We start from the raw sequence: 26,012 nt of genomic DNA, 5'->3' as shown, positions 1-26,012 counted from the left end.
AAGTACATATTTCCATATTAGGCTTCCATATAGATAGTATGTATAAACATAAATCCTTTTGAAGTTAAGTTTAAAAAAAAAGTTTTTTTTTCCACACGTGACATAGAAGATAAAAAGGCACTGATATATCATGCTATAATCATATCATGCTATAAATTAAACTAATAAAAATATTATGTAACCTTTAGAGGATAATGTATTCCAAATTTTATAACAAAAAAGTACAAACAAAAAGTTTGATACATCCTAATAAGGTCAAGTTAATTAAATATCTTACCAGCCAACAACAACATTTTTTTTATGTTAGACAAAATGATTTTTGATTTAAAATCATTCATCAATCAATAAATCTCAATCGTCCACTTATAGGCTTAGTAGATTTTGAGTTATCCTATTTTTATTTTTTTCGCCAAAAATCATGTAAATAGTAAAATTTTCATAAAGAGCCTTCTTAGCTCTAAACTCTACAGTCTTAATTCATAATTCTAAAAAAAATAACAAGGTCAAAAGTTTCCAAGTATCCAAACTAGTCATCTTCTAACATATTATTATTTTTTCATTAATTTAAATTGCATTCAAATGTTACTTCTGATATATTTTTCCGAGTAATACATTTGTAATCTGTATTTAATTGATATCTATGACAAAATGTGTGTTAGTGAGTTACTTAAATGCAGTTAATCTTTATGTAAGCGCAAAACATTACATAATTTGTAAACTAACAGGTAGTGCTGTTGCCAGTTGCAACTATGGCGTTTTCAAATTTCGCAACGGAAAATATTTTTTTCTAAATTGTTTGCTATATGGAGGTATTATGAAGAAAAAGATCAATATATACAGTATACTAGGTATAAGGATATTAATCCAAATTAGCTTCTATATAAAAATGTTGTAAGAATGTAGGTATGTACGACATTTAGTTTTATAGCATCCATTCTTCATAAATGTGATTTTTTTTAAGAATAAAAAAATTCCATCAATCCCGCCTCGTGATCGAATATTTTCTATTCTAATAATCTCCTATTATGAGTACGTTCAAAAATATTTTTTCAAGAAAAAAAAAATCTGCAAATAAAAGTGAAGATGCCAATTTTCCTTGAATATAGTTGAATATTAGATAGGAGAATTTAATATGCAAATATAATCTCCTTCACTTTTATACACGGATACTCTCTGCTGTAACTATGACCTATTGATGCATCACATTATCTTTTTTAATAGATAACTTGTTTTACCGGAAGGCGGGCGATGCTAAAAGACATTAAAAATGAATAAAAATAGCTATTGAATATGTCAACTAAGACCTGAGAGACAATTTTTATAAAAAAACATACATATGCATTATGCAATCGTGGTTAGATATATATACTTACTCTATAGATATATGTACTTTATATCATTTAAATAGGTAGTTGTTGTGTATTAGAACTTGAGTATTCATATCGATACTTTCGTATTTAATTTTATTAGGAACTAGCTTCCGCCCGCGACTCCGTCCGCGCGGATGTCGGTCTTCGCGTGGATGGTTTATTTATCCATTTTGAGTACCTCTGACAATAACATCTTATAAATATCTATTGGACCCAATTCCCAAATACGGCTAGGCCTATAATAATACGCAAAGTGTGTTCGCGGTTCTACGGAACAACGTCTATGGATAAAACTGAAAAATTAAGATTATTTTTTTTCTACGTATTTTTCCAGGATAAAAAGTATCCTATTTTACGCCCAGGATAATAAGGTATAATTATACCAAGTTTCATCGAAATCGAACCGCTACTTTTCACGTGATGCCTTCACATACAGACAGACAGACAGACAGACAAAAATTTTTTTAATCACATATTTGGGTTTGGTATCGATCCAGTAACACCCCCTGCTATTTATTTTTTCAATATTTTCAATGTACAGAATTGACCCTTCTACAGATTTATTATATGTATAGACTAGCTGCTCCGCGCGGTTTCACCCCCGTGGCTCCACTCCTGTTAGTCGTAGCGTGATGATATATAGCCTATAGCCTTCCTCAAACAAACAAACAAACAAACATACATACAAACAAACAAACAAACTCTTCAGCTTTATAATATTAGTATAGATTAGAATAGGATACGATAAAGCACACTACAAAAAGAGTTAATATATTTCGTGATGAATATTCTTATCTACATAATTATGTAAAGTATCATTAATAATCCGTATATCCTTTGTTTACAAGGAGAGTTAAATAATTAATTAAAAGTATTTTAACGGAAATAAAATGGTTGGTGTGCCCGCTATGCGCTTTGCCCTTGTTCATTGTATGCAATACTTGAAATATGTGGAACCGGTAAATCGTGAGGTTTCCGAACTATTTTGAGTTAACAATACAATAGTAAACTTCCGCGAATAATCATTGTTTCAGTATAATAAATTGGTTTAAGTCGCTTGATATCAAAGTTGAACATTGCAATGTTTTAGATTGAAGATTACTTAATCCTAAAGATATTTTGTTTGTCATACCAAAGGGTCATAATTCATAAAAGTAGGATTCTATACGAAAAGAACGATACAAGACTTCATCCGTTTCAACTTGCCTGTCTCTAGCTGAAATAGCTGGACTTATTATAGCGGTTCTTTCACTTAAAGATATCCTATGGTGATATGATTCCTCTAAATTTTTAATTCATTTTAAAATTACTTTGGGAAAATTAGAGATGCCCACTAAAAAGGTCATTTACCGTAGACAAAAACGCGGGCATCAATTATTAAGTTATTTATATTACTCGTATAAATATAACAGGTTTGTGTAATAAGGTATTTTTTTCAAGTCTCCGTTAATAATATTAAACATCGTAAAGAACAAGATTATTGTTAAATAAAGCAGTTTATTATTCCGTTATTTAACATTAAGGTAAATTATGTCTTTATTCGATTGTAATACTTTTAAATCACTGCTTTTTATGCGCTCGAATTTTTTTACCTCTTATAAAAAGGGATTGTTTATTGTATTACTATAGGTAGTACTACTAGTTATTATTCTGTGCTATAGCCTGTACTATACTTGTAGGTACTCATACAATATTATTACGAAGCAGTATTTATACGTATCGATTTACTTAAGAATTTATAAATAACAAATTAAATTCAAAATTCAAGCTTAGGGCTTTACGCTAAGGTTAGAAATAATAATAATAATAATAAATAACGTTTATTTCTTATTCTTTCATATACATAGACATGGACATCTATACATATAATAAATCTGTAGAAGGGTCAATTCTGTACATTGAAAATATTGAAAAAATAAATAGCAGGGGGTGTTACTGGATCGATACCAAACCCAAATATGTGATTAAAAAAATTTTTGTCTGTCTGTCTGTCTGTCTGTCTGTCTGTCTGTCTGTATGTGAAGGCATCACGTGAAAACTAGCGGTTCGATTTCGATGAAACTTGGTATAATTATACCTTATTATCCTGGGCGTAAAATAGGATACTTTTTATCCTGGAAAAATACGTAGAAAAAAAATAATCTTAATTTTTCAGTTTTATCCATAGACGTTGTTCCGTAGAACCGCGAACACACGTTGTGTATTATTATAGGCCTAGCCGTATTTGGGAATTGGGTCCAATAGATATTTATAAGATGTTATTGTCAGAGGTACTCAAAATGGATAAATAAACCATCCACGCGAAGACCGACATCCGCGCGGACGGAGTCGCGGGCGGAAGCTAGTATTCAATATAGTTTTGTTCACAAGTAAAAAGTATAAGTGGCACCCGTTTTAGGCTTAGTTCGAAGAACTAGCCTGTATATACAGGCACCAGCTTCTCCCTAAGTCATTTGAACTTTAATAAAACAAAAAACTTGAAGTGAGCTAGATATAAAAATGTTATGTGCAAGCATATTATACAAATATGATTATTAAATAAATAAATATAAAATTTTAAGTTTATGAGTAATGTGTGTATGTGTGTAGGGGTGTGTGGGTGTGTGTATATGTGTGTCAAAATAAAGTAAATATATAAAAAAATCATTTAACAGCATCATTTTCCATATAAATTAAAAAAAAAATATAATCTAATCAGATAATTTAAGACATAATCTAAGTATTTCATCATAAACTGTCCCATAAACAAATTCACAAGTAAGATGTTAATCAACGCTCGTTAAATATATAATTATATGCAGGAAAAATTACTTATCAATGCGTGCAAGAGCGCCCAAATAACACTTATTATTATAACGTTCTATGGCAATGTTGCAAATATTTTTGAAACATAAATTACCTAAGTACATGTCTTCGTAACGACCCACAATTCTTTGTGTCAGTGACGAAACTTTTTATGATGTATTGTTAGTTTTTAAATATTATTTCTGTAAACGTTTTTGCTTGTATAGTAACTTTTTTTTAGCTCTTCTATAATTCGTTTCAGTAAGCTGGTTATTTTCTAATAGAGAATTATAAGAAGTGATCACTCGTCAATTCGAAAGGAAGCTACCAAAACATAAAAATGTAGTATTTTTTTAGTATTATTATAATTTAATGAAAATATTAAACATTAATCACCTACTTTTGAAGTGTCAATTTCATTTAATTAAAATTGACACTTCTTAAATAATATTTTCATATGTAGTAAATATTGCATTGAAAAATAATTTAATTTAACACATAAGTAAGCGGTGTAAAATGTGACCTTAAATAAGAATTACACAAAAAATCGATATTTCAGCGATAAGACATTAATCACCGATTTAAATCGGTTTTAAAAAAATCTTAATAAATTATTTGTCCTTAGTCCTTACCAATGACCGGAAAATATGTGATCTTAAATTCCCATATAAATGTATGTTACTCATAAAACACATGAATAGTACTTATAGTAAATAAAATTTAAATTGCATACAATAATAGTAAAGTGCATTTCTTATGTCCTTATAAGTTACAGATTTTATTACACATAATTATGACTTGATATGATAGGGTAGCATTTATAGAACTTTTGATATCGTTATTCTTCATATTCGATTTCAGTGGTAATTACACACAATAATAATTAATTTTATTAATTCCAACTCTGACAATTACGAGGCAAAATTATTATGTCTGGAAATCGATTTAGTAATGTGAATCATTTATCAAATTATCGACTTCAAATGCATCGGTATATTAAGTTTATTATATTCCAGAATAAGTCTGCATATTCAATAAAACAATTGCATTCAATTTATAAATATTTTTCATTCATAGAATTAAAAGCTATGAATAAAAAATTTCCCCTCTAATTGTATGTGAAGGCAACTCTTTTCTTTTTTACACAAAGCGTTCTCAAGTATGACAAATATTGAATGAAATTTTTAGACAATCTTTTCTTCAAAATAAATATAAAGGTTATGACACTGCACGTTATTTCGTAAAATTCCAAGGAACGATTAAATGCACAGTCACCTCATTAAATCCTCGACATTTTTTAGAAGCAATCAATAGATTCAGTGTAATTTTGAGTGTAACAAGGTAAAGACGAAAGTAACAATGATCCACCAGTACTTGATTGTGTTGCTGTTGGTGATGAGCTGCATAGCGGACACGAAGACGGTGAACTACCAATCGCCTCTCGGAAACTTTGGGAAATCAGGTAAATAGAGGAGCAATAATTTGTATGCTGAATTTTTATGCTTAAATTAATGTTTGAAAACATAGAGACATTTCTTTGATGTAATGAGGTGTTATGAAACTATCATTAAATTTGCTATATAATGTTTTAAATTGATTCCCGTCTTATCTTTTATTTAAACATTGTTATAATGGAAAATAAACAGCGAAATGTTTCAAATTTTATAAGAAACTAGCTGCTCCGCGCGGTTTCACCCCCGTGGCTCCTCTCCTGTTAGTCGTAGCGTGATGATATATAGCCTATAGCCTTCCTCGATAAATGAGCTATCTAACACCGAAAGAATTTTTCAAATCGGAAGTTCCCGAGATTAGCGCGTTCAAACAAACAAACGAACAAACAAACTCTTCAGCTTTATAATATTATTGGTATAGATTCCCTACAAATAAGTTAAATAGATTGAACACTGTATAGTTTAATTATAACATTGTAGTACCAAGCTAGTTGCATAGCTTTAATGACTTTTTTAAAAGCTTCTATTATATAAGTTTATTTCAATTAAACTTTTTTATACTCTACTTTGTATATTTATTTAATTAAAGTCGCGAGTTTCATACAACGATATGTTCCCATGTTACATAATAGTATATTCTTAGAATGGCGTCAAATAAAGAGAATATACAGACAACAAAAGCAGAGTGGCCTAGTCTTTGTTACAATCTTTTGTTGCACTTCGGAACGGGAACTTGGGTCAAGAATTTTATCTCAATTTCCTTTATCTTTACGATCCGATACGGTTATGAGGACTGGAAAAGTTCTCTTGATATAAAATGATACATCTATTTTTGTGATAACATCGTGCCTGAAGGCAGGATACGTCAGTTGCACTTTTATTGTACGCCATGTTTTTCAGTTCGTTTTCCATGTTCGTTTCTGTAATCATTCTTAATAAAGAATAGTATTTAATGTTGACTATAATACCTATATAAATTTTCTAACCTATATACATAATATAGATCAAGGATCGCTTCCTTGCTCTATTTTTGTACTTTCCTCTTGACGTTTATTATAAGAAATACTTTTCATGGGTCTATTGAATGATCTTCCAGACATCAAAATAACAATTTTCAACATCCATAGACATATTTTGTAACAGTAAATCCTAGGATAAAGCAGAAATAATATAATTGTGGTATTTCTACATAAAAGCTCATAGTCCGTACTCCGTAGTCAGGAAGTTGGTTGCGGCCTAGCTGCCCCGTGCAGCCGGTCATGTCGGATATCCGCCCCATCGAACTATGGCGTGGAATAGACATTGTTTGTGCATATGTGCTCTAAATATTATGCGCCTGGTGAAGATAAAACAAAGATTTTTTAACGGATTTTCCGTTACCCCTAAATACTCACAAAAAATCAGACATGAAAATACTATGAGCATGGTTTGTCATGCTAATTTATTAATGTTTTACGGCATGTAGGAACTTTCCATAATATGAATTCGGTGAATAGTATGTTCTCTTGTCTGTTAATTATAAGTTTTGAGGCATAATTGATTCCAAGAAGATATCTCACAGAAGATCCGTGACATAGATTTCTCGAGATTCATACATTGAATTGGAGAGATGAATTTTTTAATCGAGTCAATTTATAAGAAAGCAAAATGTGCTCCAGTGTCCAGTAGAGTTTTTAAAATATTCACGATAAAGCTGCTGTAAAGCTGAACCGAGCAACGAGTATCCTTTACTTACGCGAACGAAGCTTAGGCTTTGAATCTATATAATATAAAACTCAAAGGATATAGTGATCTATCAACGCACAGCCCAAGCCACTGGACGGATCGGGCTGAAATTTGGCATGCAGGTAGATGTTAGGACGTAGGCATCCTCTAAGAAAGGATTTCCCGAAATTCTTGCGGGAACGGGGAAAAACGACGGATGCACGTACAAAGTCGTGGGCGGAAGCTAGTTAAGTATATAATTATATCGCTGACTCCTAAAACACCAATTAAAAGAAAAATATTAAAATATATTGATTCAGAAGACTTTACAAACACTTCCGAAGGCGTTACAGATTTAAATAATATAACCTCGATAAGTGAAAGACAATGAAACGGATATCTTGAATTCAGTGTCATTACAAAACGGATGAATCATTGGAGATATCGCATTAAGGTGACGCGTGCCTTACTGAAGTAGCTATATATTATACAACATTACTTGTTTTTTTGTTTGTTTATACTACCGCACGCGGCTTCGCCCGCTTTGTCTTAAACCTAATAAAATATAAATTAAAACTTTCCTCGAGATCCACTCCACCTATTAAAAAAACAAATCAAAAGCTGTGGCGAGGTTTTAAATATCTAAACATACTGACACAGAGACAGCGGAAAGCGTGTTTGTTTTATACTATGTAGGTCAACAATTACTTGTTTGTTTTTTTATACATAACTAGCTTCTGCACGGATTTCTCTCGCATAGTACCCGTTCCCGTGGGATTTCCGGGATGAAACATATAATATGTCCTTACTGAGGTTTCAAAATTTATCTTTACCAAAGTTTATTTGGCATTTATAATATTAGTAGAGCTACAATATTAACAATTACATATTTGTTTGTTTGTTTATTGTGCAGATACAATAAATGTTACAATATAATTTTTATAACATGTAACATTGACCTTTACTACCTGCATTTGTTCTAGGCACACGAAGGTTAAAAAAGTAATAACTTACTTTTATAGCGATAGCCAAAAAGCTTTAAGATTTTAAGTGTAATTTATCATGTTAAACAAATATGGTTCGTTCTCAATCTGATGATGTAAATATAATATGGGCGCTAATCAATATCTAGCGCTTCTCAACATTCAAGAATATACATTACTAGCTGTGCCCCGCGGTTTTACCCGCAATGCTCCGCTCCTGTTCCTAGAATTATAATTATAATCAGTACGTGTATACACATCATGTTTTTCAAATCATTTGCCATCCGCAGTCACCCCTATGCACTTAAGCAGGGTTGGCTTTGGAAGCTTGTTCATTTTAGCGATGTAATTAAAAACAGGAAGAAATTATGTCCATGCGAATTCATATTGAAAATCATTTAATAATTTATGGGAGGACAATTATTTGTCCTTATAAAATGTTTTGCTTACAAAAATTATTTGCAAAATATTTGCCACTGTATACAGAATTAATTTCACAACTACTATAATAACCCTATATAGAAACTGAAATACATTAAACAGAGCTTATTAATAGTTTACAAACTCCGTTACGAAATTTTTAATAAGACGAACTTTTGTTGTACCAAAAGTAATAAATCATAGCTGTGACCTTTTTACCAGAAATATCAGAGATGATCAAATTACTATTAGCCAATACGAAAAGGAGGATGTTGTATGATTCATAAATATAGATTAATATAGAATATAGATCCTTGTATTCGTAAAAACAGTTAGTTACCTAGCTACTTACAATTTTATTTTATCATAAACTAGCTGTGCTCCGCGGTTTTACCCGCAGTGCTCCGCTCCTGTTGGTCTTAGCGTGATGATATTATATCTCCTCGATTAATGGGCTATCTAACACCGAAAGAATTTTTCAAATCGGACCAATAATTCCAAAGATTAGCGCGTTCAAACAAACAAACTCTTCAGCTTATTATAATATTAGTATAGATAAGTTTTTAACATCCTTCATTTCATCTTTAAATACTTTAAAAATTAAGACGGGATTAAACGGAGGCTTTTTTTCGACTTATAACCTCGGAACGCTAGCCTTGGTTCCTGTTTTAAACAGCAGTTGCTAAGCGTGATCAAAGGCTTTCGATAGCTAATCAACTTTGGCAATACGCCGGCTTTTAACCACTATAGACCACCGACCAAAGGATAACTAAGTACATCCTGTACCACTTAACCTACAAAATGAACGATTATAATAAAACCTTCATGGTTTCATCCGTGGAAAATCAATTTCCTATAATCCAACGTTTAAACGTGAAACATAATGCAATAGATTCTACGAAAAATGAATTCGTGATCGAACAAATTTGTTCGTGTATTTCTGATAACCTTTAACTTTTACATACTTTTTGTTAAGTTTAACATTGATGTATGTTAACTATAAGTATTAACAAATTTCATGTTTGTTGCTACAAAAAGAAAAGCTATCTTACGAAATAAATATTCTCTAAAAGAATATCAAAATATAGAGCGAGAAAGTGATTTGAAATAAAAGCAAGCCTGGTTACTACTAGATTACTAGATTCTGGAGTCTCAGCTGCTATGATTTGAGTTTTGCCACCGGTTTTAGTGGGTAAGAATCCCACAATATGATCTGTTTTACCCTCAAAAGACTCAGCATTTTTGGAAGATTTCCTCCCCTTTAACAAACAGACTAAGTTCATGCAAGCTATTTCATTACCTTCCTATAAAATCGTATTGAAAGAATACAACTCAAACTCTTTGGATAAATATTGTTACTTCCACTCCTATCGTAACAAATATATTGACACACATTATGATGTGACCCCATGTTTGTTTGTTATTATAAAACGAATTTAAATGAAACTTTGGATTATAATTTCATTGCCATAAACATTAGAACAACATATTATTAGGTACGTAATATTTTAGAACAACATATTACGTACTTAATTTATCTATCTACCTATTTTTATCATGCTTTCGTTTTCGTTTATAACGGTTTAAATCTCAAACTTAAATAATGTTGGCAGTTAAAATTAATTAGCTTTTTGCGAAAACATTGTGTGGTATTTTCGTTCATTAGATTAGCATAGAAGTCTATTGAACAAATGGAATATACGTTTCTATATACCTAATGTAAAAAATAACAAACGACACTAGTCTGATAAAGAGCCTGACATTTAAAACTATTAATGTGTTTTAATTTCTCATAATAAAAAATATAAGTGTGATACATCGAACGATGATGTCATTATATAGGTAGGGATTATAATATATTTTAATAATAAATAGACCTCTTGAACAATCCTTTAGATAATTTAGTCAACCTATTGGTTTTCAATAAAATACTTTTTGTATATAATAAATACCTGTTCTAATGAATGTCTAAGTATTTCAAATCTCTTTCGCAAATATTTTTTTTCAACTAATTTTTTTTATTTTAATAATACGTGATATGTGCTATTCGCTATTTGCTATTTGCTATTCGCAACTAACATTGATAAACTTTAAAACAAATGAATTATCTAAATACATAAAAAAAAAATCTTGTACATACTTACGCGTTTAAAAAAATATCATAATTTTATTTTTCTACAATTTTGTAAGCCCATTATACCTACAGTTCATTCACAGATCACAGTTCGCAGTTCATAGTTCACCCTTGTGCAATGTGTACTGGCATATATTAAAAAAACAAGGTCTTCCAACACGTGCAAGCTACAATTACATTTGCTAAATATATTAACATTGATGGAATGTATAATTGATTAAATACATAACTAGTTCCACCAACATAAATCAAGATATATGAATAACTAGCGGTCCGCCCCGGCTTCGCCCGTGGTACATATTAACGTTTTCTCTACATAAGAACCATCCTCGTACTTCAAGGAATATAATAAAAAAAGAATTATCGAAATCGGTTCAGCCGTTCTCGAGTTATGGAATTACAACGAAAAGTGGCATTGATTTTTATATATTAGATTAATCACGTATGAGCGTATTTAAAAAATTGCTAGTAATTTTGGGTGTTTAAAATGTCATAAATTGTCAATTAGTAAGTAGAGCAACGTGTACTCGAAATAAATAATGTTTGATTGATTCATTAAATATTTCAATTTATATAATCTTATGTTTATCTTTCTAAAGTGTAATTTACTTATATATTTATAGCATCAAAAATTAAACCTACCTAATACGTGATAATTCATAATCTTCTACTATATAAAAATAAGTCGGGTTTTCCTTCTGACGCTATAAACTCCAGAATGCACGCACCGATTTCCACGGTTTTGCATTCGTTGGAAAGGTCTCGGGCTCCGTGAGGTTTATAGCAAAGAAAAGGTGTCTCTGTTGGCGAAACGGAGTTCGGCCGGTTTGCTTGTTTATAATATAGTTAACAGTAACAAAATTACTATTAAAATTTATTACTCTTTGATCTAGATATTTAAGTCTACTTCTATCTAGATTTGCCCCCAATAATTCTAGAAAACGTAGTAAATTTGTGACGTAATTTTTGAAAAACAACAAATAATAATAAACAACTGTCCATACAAACTTTCAGATTCATAATATCAGCAGGAAGTAGATTTTTATGTACGTTCTTGACGGAGTAATAAGTATACAATTGTCTAAAAAAACAATTCAATACAAATGAAAGCTAGTTCTCGCATAATTTCCCATGATCAAATGAGGCATTTTATCTTGGCATTTATCTATGTCTAGGTTTAAAAAATATATTGTTTAATTGTTTATTATGCGAACTGCCTTTTTTATATTCAAGTGTTTAGATTATAATTCCTATCCTAAAAAAAGAGTTCATGTCTCTTGCAATTATTGAGTTTCACTTCAATTTATGTTATTAGCCTATTTCCGGCTTACAAAGATTTCTTTTTTACTTTAATATTGGTCTTTGGGGGCATTTAGCGTTATGTAATACTATTTGATACTAACTGTGCCTTGCGGATTCACTTGCGAATTCATTTGTTTCTGTTGCAAAAGCCACATAACTGTCAAGCACCATCAAAATCCGTCCTGTGGTTTTGATGTCACAAAATAATAAAGATACATCCACATAAAAAGTTGTGTTTATAATATTAGTAGGACTAACATATAATTTTTATTGTTTTCAGATTGTTCAAGCTGCAACGACGATGAATTAGGCGTAACAAGATGGACTATGCCTCTACTGAAGAGCGGAGAAAAACGTTATTATTTGGGCATTTTCTTTAAGGTATTGTTCAATCTAATTTAATTACTTATTATGGATTTAATATACAAAATTTTGAAAATCATTGTAAAACCATACAGTGCGATAGCCATATTTTTTCGAAGCATTCTTCATGTTCTTCGATGTTTAAATATATATATTATATGCCTGCAATTACCGAAATATTCGATAGTAGTTGTTTTTATTTTTCTCACTTCCTATATGACCATATACAAAATCACTTCTTTGAAACAATTATTAATAAATTGATATCTTTTATATATATTATACTGGATCAACCATTCCTTTTGTTCTACCGAATGCCGAAACTGACCATGAAGGTTTTTTTCATTTAAATATTCCGTAAGTTTCTCTTCCATGACAGAGTATTAACAATTACTCGAAAATATTTATAATCGTAATTGTTTAATAGGTTCATTATTACCATTGTTGATTATCTTTAACATTAAAGTTATTGCTAATGATAATAGCAGTGTAATAACATCCATGATTCATAATTTTGAAATAACTGAGTGATCCATATTAATTATTGCACGTGCTCAATTAATATGACATATAAACCAGTTAATTGCATTATAAGGTATATAATGTAGTAGTTATGGACCTACCATGTAGTACGCCACATACTTAGATAATATTTAAAGAATTTAGTATTGTCTTGTAAGGACATGAATCCTTTTATTGTTTTCGCAAATACGTCCGGATTGACATCACAGTATTATGTATAAATAAATTGCCAATTCTCGGGAATAGTGTAGCTTTAATTTTCAAGAGCCGTTCAGTAGATACTTAGGTACTTCTTAAGATTTCACCCTACAATCATATAAAGCTGAAAACTTTTCCTCTTATATATTTAAGCAGTAGAAAATCTAATTTTCTATACTAACTTAATTTATAAAATATTATTGAACAATTTTGTGTCTTGTCTGTTGTCCTTTAATGTTTTTAAATATTAACACTTACCTTCACATATCTGTTCATAATGAAATCAATGAACAAAAAGACATACAGTAAACAAACTAATTCATAAAATTTTATGACTGTATGAAAAACCAGAATATCAATCTAGTCTAGATATTTTTGACTTTTACATGCCCTCCTACAGCAGCACACATACCGATACCTGCGTTATTATCTGATGAAATTGTTTCTTTTTTTGTATAAATTAAGAATTTAAAGACTGCATAAAATATTTTTTAGTATTGGCAAAGAATAATAACTAGTAGATAACTATCGTTATCTTAGGTAACCTAAGTCGTGTATATTTATTGAAGGACAGTATAGATCCAAAGTCCTTTTTAGATTAATTTAGTCAAAATACAAAGTTAAATTTATAATTTAAAGAAAAAGTTAAATTTAGAATTTGCATAAAATCGTTGCCAGATATGATGCTATAAAATTGTACATATTGCATATTGTATGATATTGGGACTTCATTTTAATTAACTTTTTTAATTATCAACTTATTCATTCTTTGTTTTATATATTTTCTTGTAATTCTCGTTCACATACGAGTTTCTTATAAATAATATGACAATCCATGCATGAACGCATGCTATGCACCATGGGCATCCAAGATATCATCAAAGTATGTAGGTAATAAGTTATGTCTGAAGGGAAGGTATTCTTTTGTTCATATTGTAAAGGAATAAGGTAAAGAGGATAATATAAATACTAATGTACTATATTATAAAATATATAAACAGCGTAATGGAAATTCCTTGGATATACGTAAACAAGTCGATAAAAATGTTTTAATTGATTATTCTGTTCTGAGTTGATTTGAGTTTAATTCTTGTTTAACTGAATTTGTGTTTTTGTTGAGTTCTTTTAAATCATCAAATATATTCATTATTTGAATTTATCACCATTACTTTATACAAAATTATTATTGATCTTATCATATTAGATCTAGAACTTACAATCCCAACAAAAAATATTACCTATAATCGTTTTAATATAGTTTTACCAAAACTGGTTTCAGAAGATTCGCATTATTAATAAACAAATTTGCAGACGAAAATTTCTTAAAATATTAGCATATATATCTCTGTTTGGAGGTCGAATGATTCTAACAGCTCTTTTGAAGCTAAGTTCAAGAGGTTAAGTACACTTCATTTAAACTGTGCCCACTGCGCTTACTGGAAAATTAAAAACCTACTTTACGAATTGTACCGCTTCAAAATAAAAAAATTCATTCTTATTGCCTTAAAAAAAACGAAAGAAAAACTTTGTACATATTAACGGTCATCTTATTCCCGCCATTGCTTATCCCAGATAATGAAAACACAATCAATAAAAAATTGTTATAAAATACGTAATAATGCGAGCACAATTTCGTTTAAAAAATTAAACATCATTATTGATACGTGGAAAAATATGTCAATTTTAAATTAATTAATGAGCTATTACATAATTTCTGCAAATTAAAGTCTTGTACACATTATAGTACGTTCACCGCGATAGCTTATGAGGCTTCTAACTACGTAATATAAAACTATAGCTGAAAGTATGTGAGGATTAGGACTTAGGATGTAACCTATTTAAACTAGTAGAATACAACACAATCTATATCATGCATAATGCTCTTAATTTTGCAATATTTTATCATTATTATTGATTATATTTTTTTATACAGATGCAACGACAATAAACATTGCAATTGATGCAATGACAATTTGATAAGCTTTGATAAGATAATCATAACTCGTTTAACTAACCGACCGATCGAAATAGTTAAAACTCGTTTAAGTAGTTTTTTTAAATAACTATATTGAAATTGATAATAATATAGTCGAAAAACATTAACATTTTTAAATACCTAACTACGCAATTTAAGAATATTCTTCTAAACTGAGACATAACAAAAACATGTCCTCTTGAAACATAAATAACAATAATTTTGCTTTCATCTTTAGGTCAAGGATTTATTGGAAATTTGACAAGCGGCGCGGCTTGCGATTTCATTCATCATATCGATTCTTGGTCCGTCCATCTTTGTCAACAGGCTAATTTAACGACCATATTGACACACAAAATATTTTATATAATTTATGTTTTTAAGTTAAGGATTTTGGTTTCCATCCCTGCGAATATAAAGCCAAAAAATGTTTATGTTTCCTTCAGTGGATGCTAATCTATAGAATATGTAAATAAATATTATAAAGGCGAAAGTTTGTATGGATGTATGGATGTTTGTTCCTCTTTCACGTTAAAACTACTGAACCGATTACAATGAAATTTAGCACACATATAGAGGGTAACTTGGATTAACACATAGGATAGTTTTTCTCCCGGAAATCCCACGGGAACGGGAACTATGCGGGTTTTCCTTTGCAAACGCGGGCGAAGCCGCGGGCGGAAATCTAGTATGTAAATAAATCTAAGTATTGCCAATAGGTAGCATTCGCTTAGATGTGTATAATCTCAAGGAATATTATATGTTGCCATATAAAAGAGTGTTGAACACAATGAAAACAAAAGTTTATTTTAATAAAAGATAATTACAATACCACCTATGTGGTGAATTGAATTCCCACGAATTAAAAAGATTTATAGGTCCCAAATTGGTCAGAACATGCAATTATTAATCACTTGTATTACGTGATGTGCATACGCATCATACTTGTCGTGTAGCTGACCCTTAACTTTCTCTTACTCAGAATCAATGGACCGCGCCTACGAAATATTAGGTGGGAGGCAATTAGAAATGTATAATTTTTTATTTGCAGTTATTTTTTATCTGTCGTAAAACTATGAGTGTATGAGCTATTGTAGACACCAAGCACGTATAGGAAGGGTGATACTCCCAGAGTGCACCCTTTCCTTTATCGGAGTTGAAGGCTGGCAGTTCACTTATAAAAAATATTATCTCTTCGCTTTTTATGCTGAAAATTAATTTACGATGTAATTTAAATTTAAAAGTATTAAATTTGCACACGGCTATTTTTTGATAAAATAATATATGAAAATATTTTTTTTATATTTTTTACATCTTTGTAAATTTGTAATGTCAAAGATTACTACTAGTTGTAGGCGTTATCAGTATTACCTAAAGACCATCATGCAATATCCATACTAATATTATAAATGCGAAAGTAACTCTGTCTGTCTGTCTGTTACTCAATCACGCCTAGACGACTGAACCAATTTTCATGAAATTTGGTATGGAGATATTTTGATACCCGAGAAAGGACATAGGCTACTTTTTATCCTGGGGAAAATGACGCAATCCCGAAAATCCCAAGGGAATGGGAACTATGCGGGTTTTTATTTGACTGCGCGGGCGAAGCCTCGGGCGGAAACCTAGTGTACTTAATATTTGTACTATCTGCATTGTACCTTGAACATTTCGCTGTCATATTAAATTGCGTGGGTTGAAAATAATGGTTTCATAACCTGTAACTGTTCCGAACTGTCGCGCTCCAAATGCATGTAACGACAAAACAATAGCTTTGCAGCCATCGTTACAATAAAATGGATATTGTAGAACTATTATACGTATCTGTAAACAAAGATTATATAACTTTGTGTGTTATGCTTGTTAAGGTCTTTACGTAGGCATTACTTTAATAGAATGTCCTAAAGTCTAAAGACTTATACAATATGTTGTCATAATTTAGGTTCTAATTGGATAATCTGAAGAATTTTAATATCTACGCTTCCTTATCTCATAAAGTTTTTTAAGCAACACTGATTTTGCAAGTGCTTTAGGTTTCTCTTTTAGAAATTACCAATGCGTAATGTACAATATACTTGTTCTCTGTATGATATTCTTTATTACTAAGCTTTTATAATATTATCTAGATTCTAGCCTTTATTGATTCATAGCGTAGATAATATTATAGAATTGTCATAACAGGCATTTCAACAAAATTCAGTATTTTCAATATAAATATCGATGTTTTTCTTCTGAAATTAGGGACGTTAGTTCCTTGATCGAAATATGAAACGTCCGTTCCTATAAAATTAGCTCTGATATCAATGGACTGGAAGTAATGGGTATGCCGGCTGCAATGGAAAATGAAGCGTAAACTTCAAATTACTGATCACAATTTTACACCTTTTGCCTCGTATATAATATTTAATATAATTTCTAAATATAAAATTCTAAAACATAGATACTTACAAATATAATTGTAAATATACTTAATTGTAACAAAATTTTTGAACGTAGAGCACTCTCCAATACGTTGCTTAGCTGCACAATATTAAATTAAGTGTGATATAAGTCTGAAAACTATAAAATTTTAAACAAATACAATTTACATAAATGTTTAACAAACAAGTTATCATTTAAAATCATTAATTGTATGTCATGCGAATTTATGATCGAAGTATATTAATAGCCAACAAATTGTGTGAAATCCAGAATTTCTAGAAATTTGCATTCAAATTAATCAATTTACTCGAATATTATTTTTGATCATTATCTTATTTAAATAAGCGTTAAATATCATATAACAAAATCCCTAACAAGTTTGATAATTTTTTATCCCATGTGAATGACCTCAAAATATGTTGATTAATAGACCATTCACTCTAAATTATAAATATTCTTTTAGATAATATTATTCAAGTCTCAAATTAACTATATTTGTTTTTTCCAATATCACAGTAACAGTATTTCATTAGTATAGTCCCGTTATTAATGATGTCTACGATTTATTGAAATCTAAAAAACAGGCTACACAACCTTATAATTTATTAGTTTTATTTTAACAAGTTTGTCGCATTTTTCTATCATGTTAATAGAAGTATAAAGGTAATAGGTACATTTATTATATTTTTATCTTCTTCGACAAGATTTTTAACGGATTTATTCATTTCATTTATTATTTTCCCAACGTTTCGAACACTTTACAACGAGCGTGGTCACGGGGAGACTTTTATCTTCCACGTCGCGCCCTCTAGAGTCTATAGTCACAGTATTACAATATGGTAATACTGTGCTATTATAGTCAATAAACTACTTTTTTCAAACTTATTTTTTTACCACCTATAAAGAAGGTTTGGAAATTTCAATCGATGTAATTAAGTCGTTCATAAACACAAAAAAGACGTTTGTTTGTAATAAAACTTAAAAATAATAATTTGACTGGTAGAGGTGTAGGTATTTTAATAGTATGCTCTCCATAGTATCACTTCTATCAAAAGTTTTCCAAATAACATATTACGTAATTATATTGTCACTAATGATACACAAGTAACTAGTTTTTTAATGACGAAAACTAATCTTCTGCCTCTAACAGTGAAAGTGGGTCTACATAATTAGATATTTAATGACATTTGAACAACAGCACATAACAAATAATAGGAAAAACATATCAAATTTTTATTACTTAACACAGGTAATAGGTTATAGTTGGATAAGTCTATAAATTGTTTCCATTGTTGTCTGCATGTTTGAAATAAAATAATTTGATTCCAAGCGAAAACAAAGAAAATGCGGACTTCATACCTATTTTATACAACTACGTAGTACATAAACTGTCATATTATTGGTTTCACAATTTCCATATTGATGAATTTGATTCGTTTATTTTAAACTTAACATAATATATTTTCTTGCGCATAGATTAAACATAGAGGAGGTAATTATTCCCCATATGTATGCAGTCATTTCAAAACCAACTGTAATTATTTAATTACTTAAAAGTTTTAACAACTCTATTATTTCATTATATTATTTGAGTAAAAATTAAATAATATAAAGTTATATAACGTATAATCTATTGTTTCAGGCAAACTGGTTCAAAGCGCAACAATACTGCAGGTTCCACGGAATGCATCTAGCCTCGATTTCGTCACAAGAAGAGAACGACAGGCTTGAGAAATACGTCAGAGAATCAGGTAATATTTATTATTAAGATTATTATTAAATTATACGTTTATTTACGGATAATTGTTGTATTACCGCTACATTATTGGTGGTTATCGTAAAGCCGTTGATTGAGTTAAATCAAGATAACACAATAAAGTGAATCTAATCAAATATTAATGAATCTAATTGTTGCAAATGCTTTCATAGAAATATAGAGCTTCCTTATGAAATTTTCTGAAATGTTGCAAATAAATTTAAAGGCACTTAGGTTTTCATACATATTTATAGTATCATCTCTAGCAAATTTCAAAACAGCTAGTTTTTCTTTATTTTATTTTGCATTTAAAACGTTTAAGGACTCATTGTTAATAATCGATCTATTTCCTCTAATTTTCATAATTTAAAGAGGATGCAGTATGATCTTATAATACGCTACTGCTATGACAGATATTTTTATGTTCAATTAAATAAAATGTTAATTGCTTGTAATTGAAGAGATGTTTATGAAATATTTTTATTGCTGCATTCTATTATAATTGTTGCATTTGTGTATGTATAAAAATAACTGTTTTATGAAGAACTGACATATAAAAAATACTACAACTACAAATCATCCAAATAATAATGCAACGCATGTATCATAATTTCAATGAAATATTCAACAAAGTAGTAGTAGTATTGTACAAAGAGTCGGTTTTGTTTTTTCTCATCAAAGCATTACCATTTTAAAATCACTCTCGATACCCTTTTAAGACAAACAAAAAGAATTACAATAGACAAACTTTATGTATCCCTTAAATTACACCACATATTTTAGAGACTAAAATGCCCTTTCAAATTCCAGGATACGGCCGCGAGCATTTCTGGACATCAGGTACCGATTTGGCTGAAGAAGGCAATTTCTTCTGGATGGCCAACGGTCGGCCACTCACATTCGTCAACTGGAACGCCGGCGAACCAAACAACTTCAGATACGAAAACGGAGAAGAAGAAAACTGCCTGGAACTATGGAACAGAGACGACAAAGGTCTCAAGTGGAACGACTCCCCTTGTTCCTTCGAAACGTACTTCATTTGCGAAGTGAGGTCCGATTGATAATGTTATAGTGCTGGACACGACATGTTATACAGGGTGGTTACATTTTTAAATGGAAGTTAAAATTATATTTAGTGGAAATGGTTGTGTCGTACATTTTTATTGACAATTTTTAATAATACTTTTTTTACGATGATACATACTGTAACGTCACAAATTATTTTATACTGTTTTGTTAACTTTTACGTGCCGACTCGATTAATAGTTCTGTAAATTACTACTCAAAAACTGTACATTGTGTTCAAATAGTAGTTAGGGTTTTATTTAAACCATGTTTCGTGTCCTTAGCACAATCTTATTACAATTCATTGTTTTGTTGTGATATAAGAGTAGTGTGCTAGATGTTAATCTTCTATTTCAAGTAAATAAGATGGAATAGAAATGATTACGGTCAGTACTCAGTACATTTGTAATTATGTGATACAATTTCTTCGTACAAGGAAGAAGTTGTACTGATTGTAGATTAGGTAGGGTTGTTATTTATTATTTGATTGCAAAAATACCATCTATTGACTAGAACTACCAATGCTGAAATGAGGATATAATATTGAACATATCTCTTAACACATAGACATTTTCACAAAATTTCATGTAGGTATGCGTAATATAATATCGCTATTTTTAGTATTGGTAGCAAACATTCGTCAATGTGCAATGTATATGTATCAATAAAATTAGATTGTGGATCAAAAAAACATATATTATGATAAGTTGTAACGGTCACTGCCTATGATCTTGTTACCAGAGCTGTCGCAGCTCGAAGGACACGTGTGTCCATAGTCAAACTAGTGTTAGTACAAGTTACCTTGTGTAAAAATAGTTTTAAGGAAAAATAAACGAAACTTACGAGTTATTTGTGTTTTGTTTTATTGAAACACCCTGTATTTGTAAGGCAAGTGCGAAAGACCATAAGAATTAGTTTCTATCACAATTAAAGATTGCCTATTGATTAAGGATCCATTTTGAAACACAAACACATAATAAGCTAGGTATAGTTTTTATCTAGAGACCAGACAAACAGAGACAAAAAAAAATAATTTTGAATAATTGAAAATCAGTTTATAGGATCTCTATTGTGCTGTAAAAATCTGAGCTATAATGGTCTTGCAATTATGCATGCAATTTTATTTAAAATTAATATAATTGCTAATTGCAATAAACAAGACAGCGTTTTTCTAAAAAGTTCCGATCCTGTTCGTTTGTCGTATTTGTGCCTTAATGTAACATAAATAAATAAAGCATTAAACCTCCCACATTAAACAAAAAAATCGTACATTGTACTTTAAGCCTATTTATAAATAAATTTACCGCGATATCGGCATAAGTTAAATCTCATTTGCGCGCCGGAAGTGGCTACTTACCGTGATGCCGCTTCAAGCTCGTCATTTCCGTCCTCGTAAATAGGTTACTTTGTAAGGAGGTTTCATTTTCCGTTTGTAGCTGAGAGCCTTTATTTAATTAGTTGCTGGAGTTTTTAATGCAACTCTTAATGAATATTAAGTGTAACGAATCGGAATAGAGCTTTTAATTTTCGTCATAAATTGTGTTTGATGCAATATAGCCGTAAAATTGTCTGTTTTAATTTTTTTGCATAATTTTTATTTTGTTGTTATAATTTTGTAACAAAGCAAAATAATAAGGTTCTTCTAAGCTCCTGGTGTTTTAGAGGAATAATAGTGTTTAATTATATGATACCTGTTATATGATTATAGATTTTATAAGTCTCTACGATCTATTAGCACTTAGCAGAATAGAAGTGTCTCTATGGTTTTTGAAAAAATTAATATTACACGTTTATGTACTTAAAAGTAAGTCTGGCTCGTTACGCCACTTATCTCTCAGAAAGGCTGAATGGCTTTTAATGATAATAAGGCTGTAGGATTTGCCTCAAGCATAAAAACCGGCCAAGTGCGAGTCGGGCTCGCGCACAAAGGGTTCCGTAGCAGCAAATATAATATCGTTTTCAGTGTAAGCACAATAACTTAACCAAAATTACAGTTAAATCAACCTATCTCAAAAACTATAAGAGATACTTTGATCAAACCAAAAATCGTTGAAAGAGTTAATTAGCATGCATCACCTCTATTTTTTTTAGAATTTTATACCCCGTAGTTATAAAAATAGAGGGGGGGGGGACATACTTTTTACGACTTTGAGAGCTGATATCTCAAAAACCGTTCACTTTAAGAAAAATGTTTTTTAGAAAACTTTATATCATTTTAAAAGACCTTTCCATTGATACCCCACACGGGTATGTACATCGAAAAAAAAAATTTCATCCCTCAGTTACATGTATGGGGGGCCCCACCCCCAATTCTTTTTTTTACTATTTAGTGTCATATTTTTGTAGCGGTTCATACAACACATATTCCCATCAAATTTCATCACTGTAGTACTTATAGTTTCCGAGTAAATCGGCTGTGACAGACGGACAGACGGACAGACGGACAGACGGACATGACGAAACTATAAGGGTTCCGTTTTTGCCATTTTGGCTACGGAACCCTAAAAAGGAATTTCTACCCCGGTGGAGTTAGCCCGGTTATTTAAGTATAAATTGCAGACTATATTATTAGCTACTAAGGATCCTTATAGTTACAGTATTTAAGTATTTTTTCATTATTCTTAGCTAATAGTTACGTTATACATACAAATGACATATTGGTAAGAGGGTACAAGCATCAAATATTTTGAATATTTATTCTAGTTCCTCAATCAAAGGCGAAGAGAAGGGTCACATTGAATATCCATACGTATATTTAGAATGTATATTTGGGATCCGCCTTTAATATCTCCACCCTTGGCCAACATGACATGGGGAAGAAATGTAAATAATCCATGTTTATTTAAACCTTGGTTAGCTTTGAAAGCTTGAATTGAAAGAAACGAAATATGTATATAGAATATAATATAGAATTAAATATGCAATTTCAAAGAAAATTTTATAAAAATTGAACGTCTTTCTGTTTTATGCTGTGTACAATTTTATGTGTTGTACAGTAAAAGGGCTTTTCCTTACCATGTAACAGAATGTTACTTCTTGTCAGAATAATATTACAGAATTTACAAGCAATAGCATTCGCGGTAATGCTTACACCATACCGATCTATACTATAATATATACCTAGTAGTTGATCATCATAAGAATTCCATTCCATCAACACCAAAAACGCGAACGTATCGCAATATTCTGTCCAAAACGAATCCGCGTCGACTATTAATTTCCTGAACATGCAATCTACGTCCCTCTTCCTCGCTCAAACAAATCGAGGGGAAGCCATGTGATATTCCGTCGAAATCCAACGTCCAATTCGATCCCTCACAGTCTGCTAGCACCGCATTAAATTAGCAACGTTAGCCACAAATTGACACGATGTTGCTATGATAAAATCATCAGGCGTTCGCAAAATAAATTTGTTAGAGGAATAAATCGTACCTAATCGCAGAAAGTTTTTGCAATATTTGAAAGGAGATGATCGTATTTATTTATTTGGAATACAATTGTTTTATGACGTATTTCGAATTAACAAACATATATGAGCTGTGAATAAAAAAATGAAAACGAACCGATCGTAAATTCTGAAGCACAGTTACAATTTAAATTCATATTTGCTCGTATTATTAAAAAACAGTACAAAACCACATTTAACGTTTCACCGCGATTATTTTTAACCCACAGAAAGCCGTCTGGGCCGTAGGTGTAATTATTCTTGACGCCATTACGGGGAGGAAACAAACGCGGTTCCCAGTTACATTGTGGCCCTTATTGAAGTTATGACCTTTGCAAATTGTTACATTCTCACGAAGGTCAATAATTGTTGGCCAAATTGTTATGGCTTTATTGTTGCCTTTGTTCACGAACTTATTGTTTGCCTCTTTAATAACGGACGGAGCAGTGAATTTTTATTACATAAATGATGATATACTAATTTAATACTAATAAATTAATAATTTATATATAAAAAATTTAAGCGAACATCATTATCATCGAGTCAAAGCTAAGATTATTGTTTTTTAAAGAACAGATAAAACAAAATAGATTGGTGAAAGACTTATCAATATCGGTTACCTATGTCATTTTAATTTAATTAATTGCATAGAACCAAGCTGTATGTACTTTGTACTGTTTGTTTGTGCATTTGAAATGAAAATGATCCGTTCATTTTTTATAACCCCACCAAATCATTTTCTAAATCGTACCACTTTTGCTATATATAGACTTACGAAAACTACCTGTTTAGAAATGTCCTCAAAAATCAAGGATTTCGCTGTAAGCAAGGACATTCATGAAACCCAACAACCAATCAAACCACATAGCACCGTAATCACAAGCTTGACCTGAAAAGGCAAAATTCAAAACGCTCATGTACTACAGACTCCATAGAGTACATAGAACACAAAGAGTATAGAGTACCATACGACAATGTACTGAATAGTGCGTTACTGGGGGAAAAACAACCTCTTCTACACGTTTTCCCTGTACATTCAATGCTTTATGGCAATGAATGGGCAATTTTGATGCTCATATTATGTTCGTTTAAGCTTCAATTATTTCAGAAAACTTGTTGCAATTTACGTAAATAATTTTTAACAAGAGAACAGAAAATAAAGTATAAAATGTTAATTGATGTCGAAGAATATAAATTCCGAAGTCCCAGGATTTTACAGAATAGCACCTGACCGTAATGATAAATTGGAGTTTTTGAATTCAAAAGACGGTATGCGCCATTTGTGATTTATGTGATTTATTCTAACGTGTGCAGCAATTTTGTGCCTCATTTGCTTCGTATTCTACTTCCTTTAAACAAATACGGGAATCCTGACTTAAAACTTCTATGCAGCAAAAGAGCTATGCTAACTGAGGCAACATATTATAACGAAAAAACTATACACAAACTCCCTTTTTTTCAGTGTACATATCTACGTATAGGTCTGAAAGTATCTGAAGCAGCATTAGGGGTTCCTCAATAAATAGATTGATATGATGATATGGATAAAATGAGACTCTACATTCATATATCTTACGTTCCTACTATGTACTTATGTAGTAGTGTAGCGCATAACTTAAAAGTACACTATATGTATGTACTATCCGTATAACATCCAATTAAATTATTGTCCCCTTCGATACGTTACATAACTTCAACTAAATAGGTAACCTACATCACAAAGAAGTGCAATGTACGTTAAAGTCGCGTTACTAGGCGACAGGCATGGCATTCACAATGCACTACTGACTAGTGACTACAGGGTTCTAAACACTCAGCATATTGCATGCCTGTAGGATGCTCTTGTGGACGTTTCGCTGCTCGTATCATGATTTCGTTATAGTTGCTATTTTGTTAATTGCGAATGCAGATTGCAGTGATGTGAGGACTGAGGATCGATGTTTGGTAATGGCTAAGCACAGGTATAGGTACCATATACCAATACCATTTAAATAAATAAAAATAAATGTAAATAGAAAATGTCTATATTACATTAAGGATTAATGATGAGCAATACCTATGCAATGCGAGAAATATTTATTTTCTAATAAAATATAAATGTAGAGCAAAACAATTCTCA

General features: G+C 30.8%; 1 protein-coding gene across 2 annotated transcripts in view; it reads left to right on the top strand.

The window, feature by feature from the left end:
* The window catches only part of LOC123694436 (C-type lectin domain family 4 member M), a 70,082-nt gene extending 48,785 nt beyond the window's left edge, over positions 1–21,297 (top strand). For both annotated transcript variants that reach the window (XM_045639876.1, XM_045639875.1), the window contains 3 exons: positions 12,429–12,529; positions 19,270–19,378; positions 20,194–21,297. In XM_045639876.1, coding sequence (XP_045495832.1) covers positions 12,429–12,529; positions 19,270–19,378; positions 20,194–20,444 — 461 coding nt within the window. In that variant the 3' untranslated portion in view covers positions 20,445–21,297. The remainder of the gene's footprint in view (positions 1–12,428; positions 12,530–19,269; positions 19,379–20,193) is intronic.
* The last annotated feature ends 4,715 nt before the right edge of the window (positions 21,298–26,012 follow it).

The sequence above is a fragment of the Colias croceus genome, chromosome 9, assembly GCF_905220415.1.
Source record: "Colias croceus chromosome 9, ilColCroc2.1".
Lineage (NCBI taxonomy): Eukaryota > Metazoa > Arthropoda > Insecta > Lepidoptera > Pieridae > Colias > Colias croceus.
This window is presented reverse-complemented; position numbering and strand designations above follow the sequence as displayed.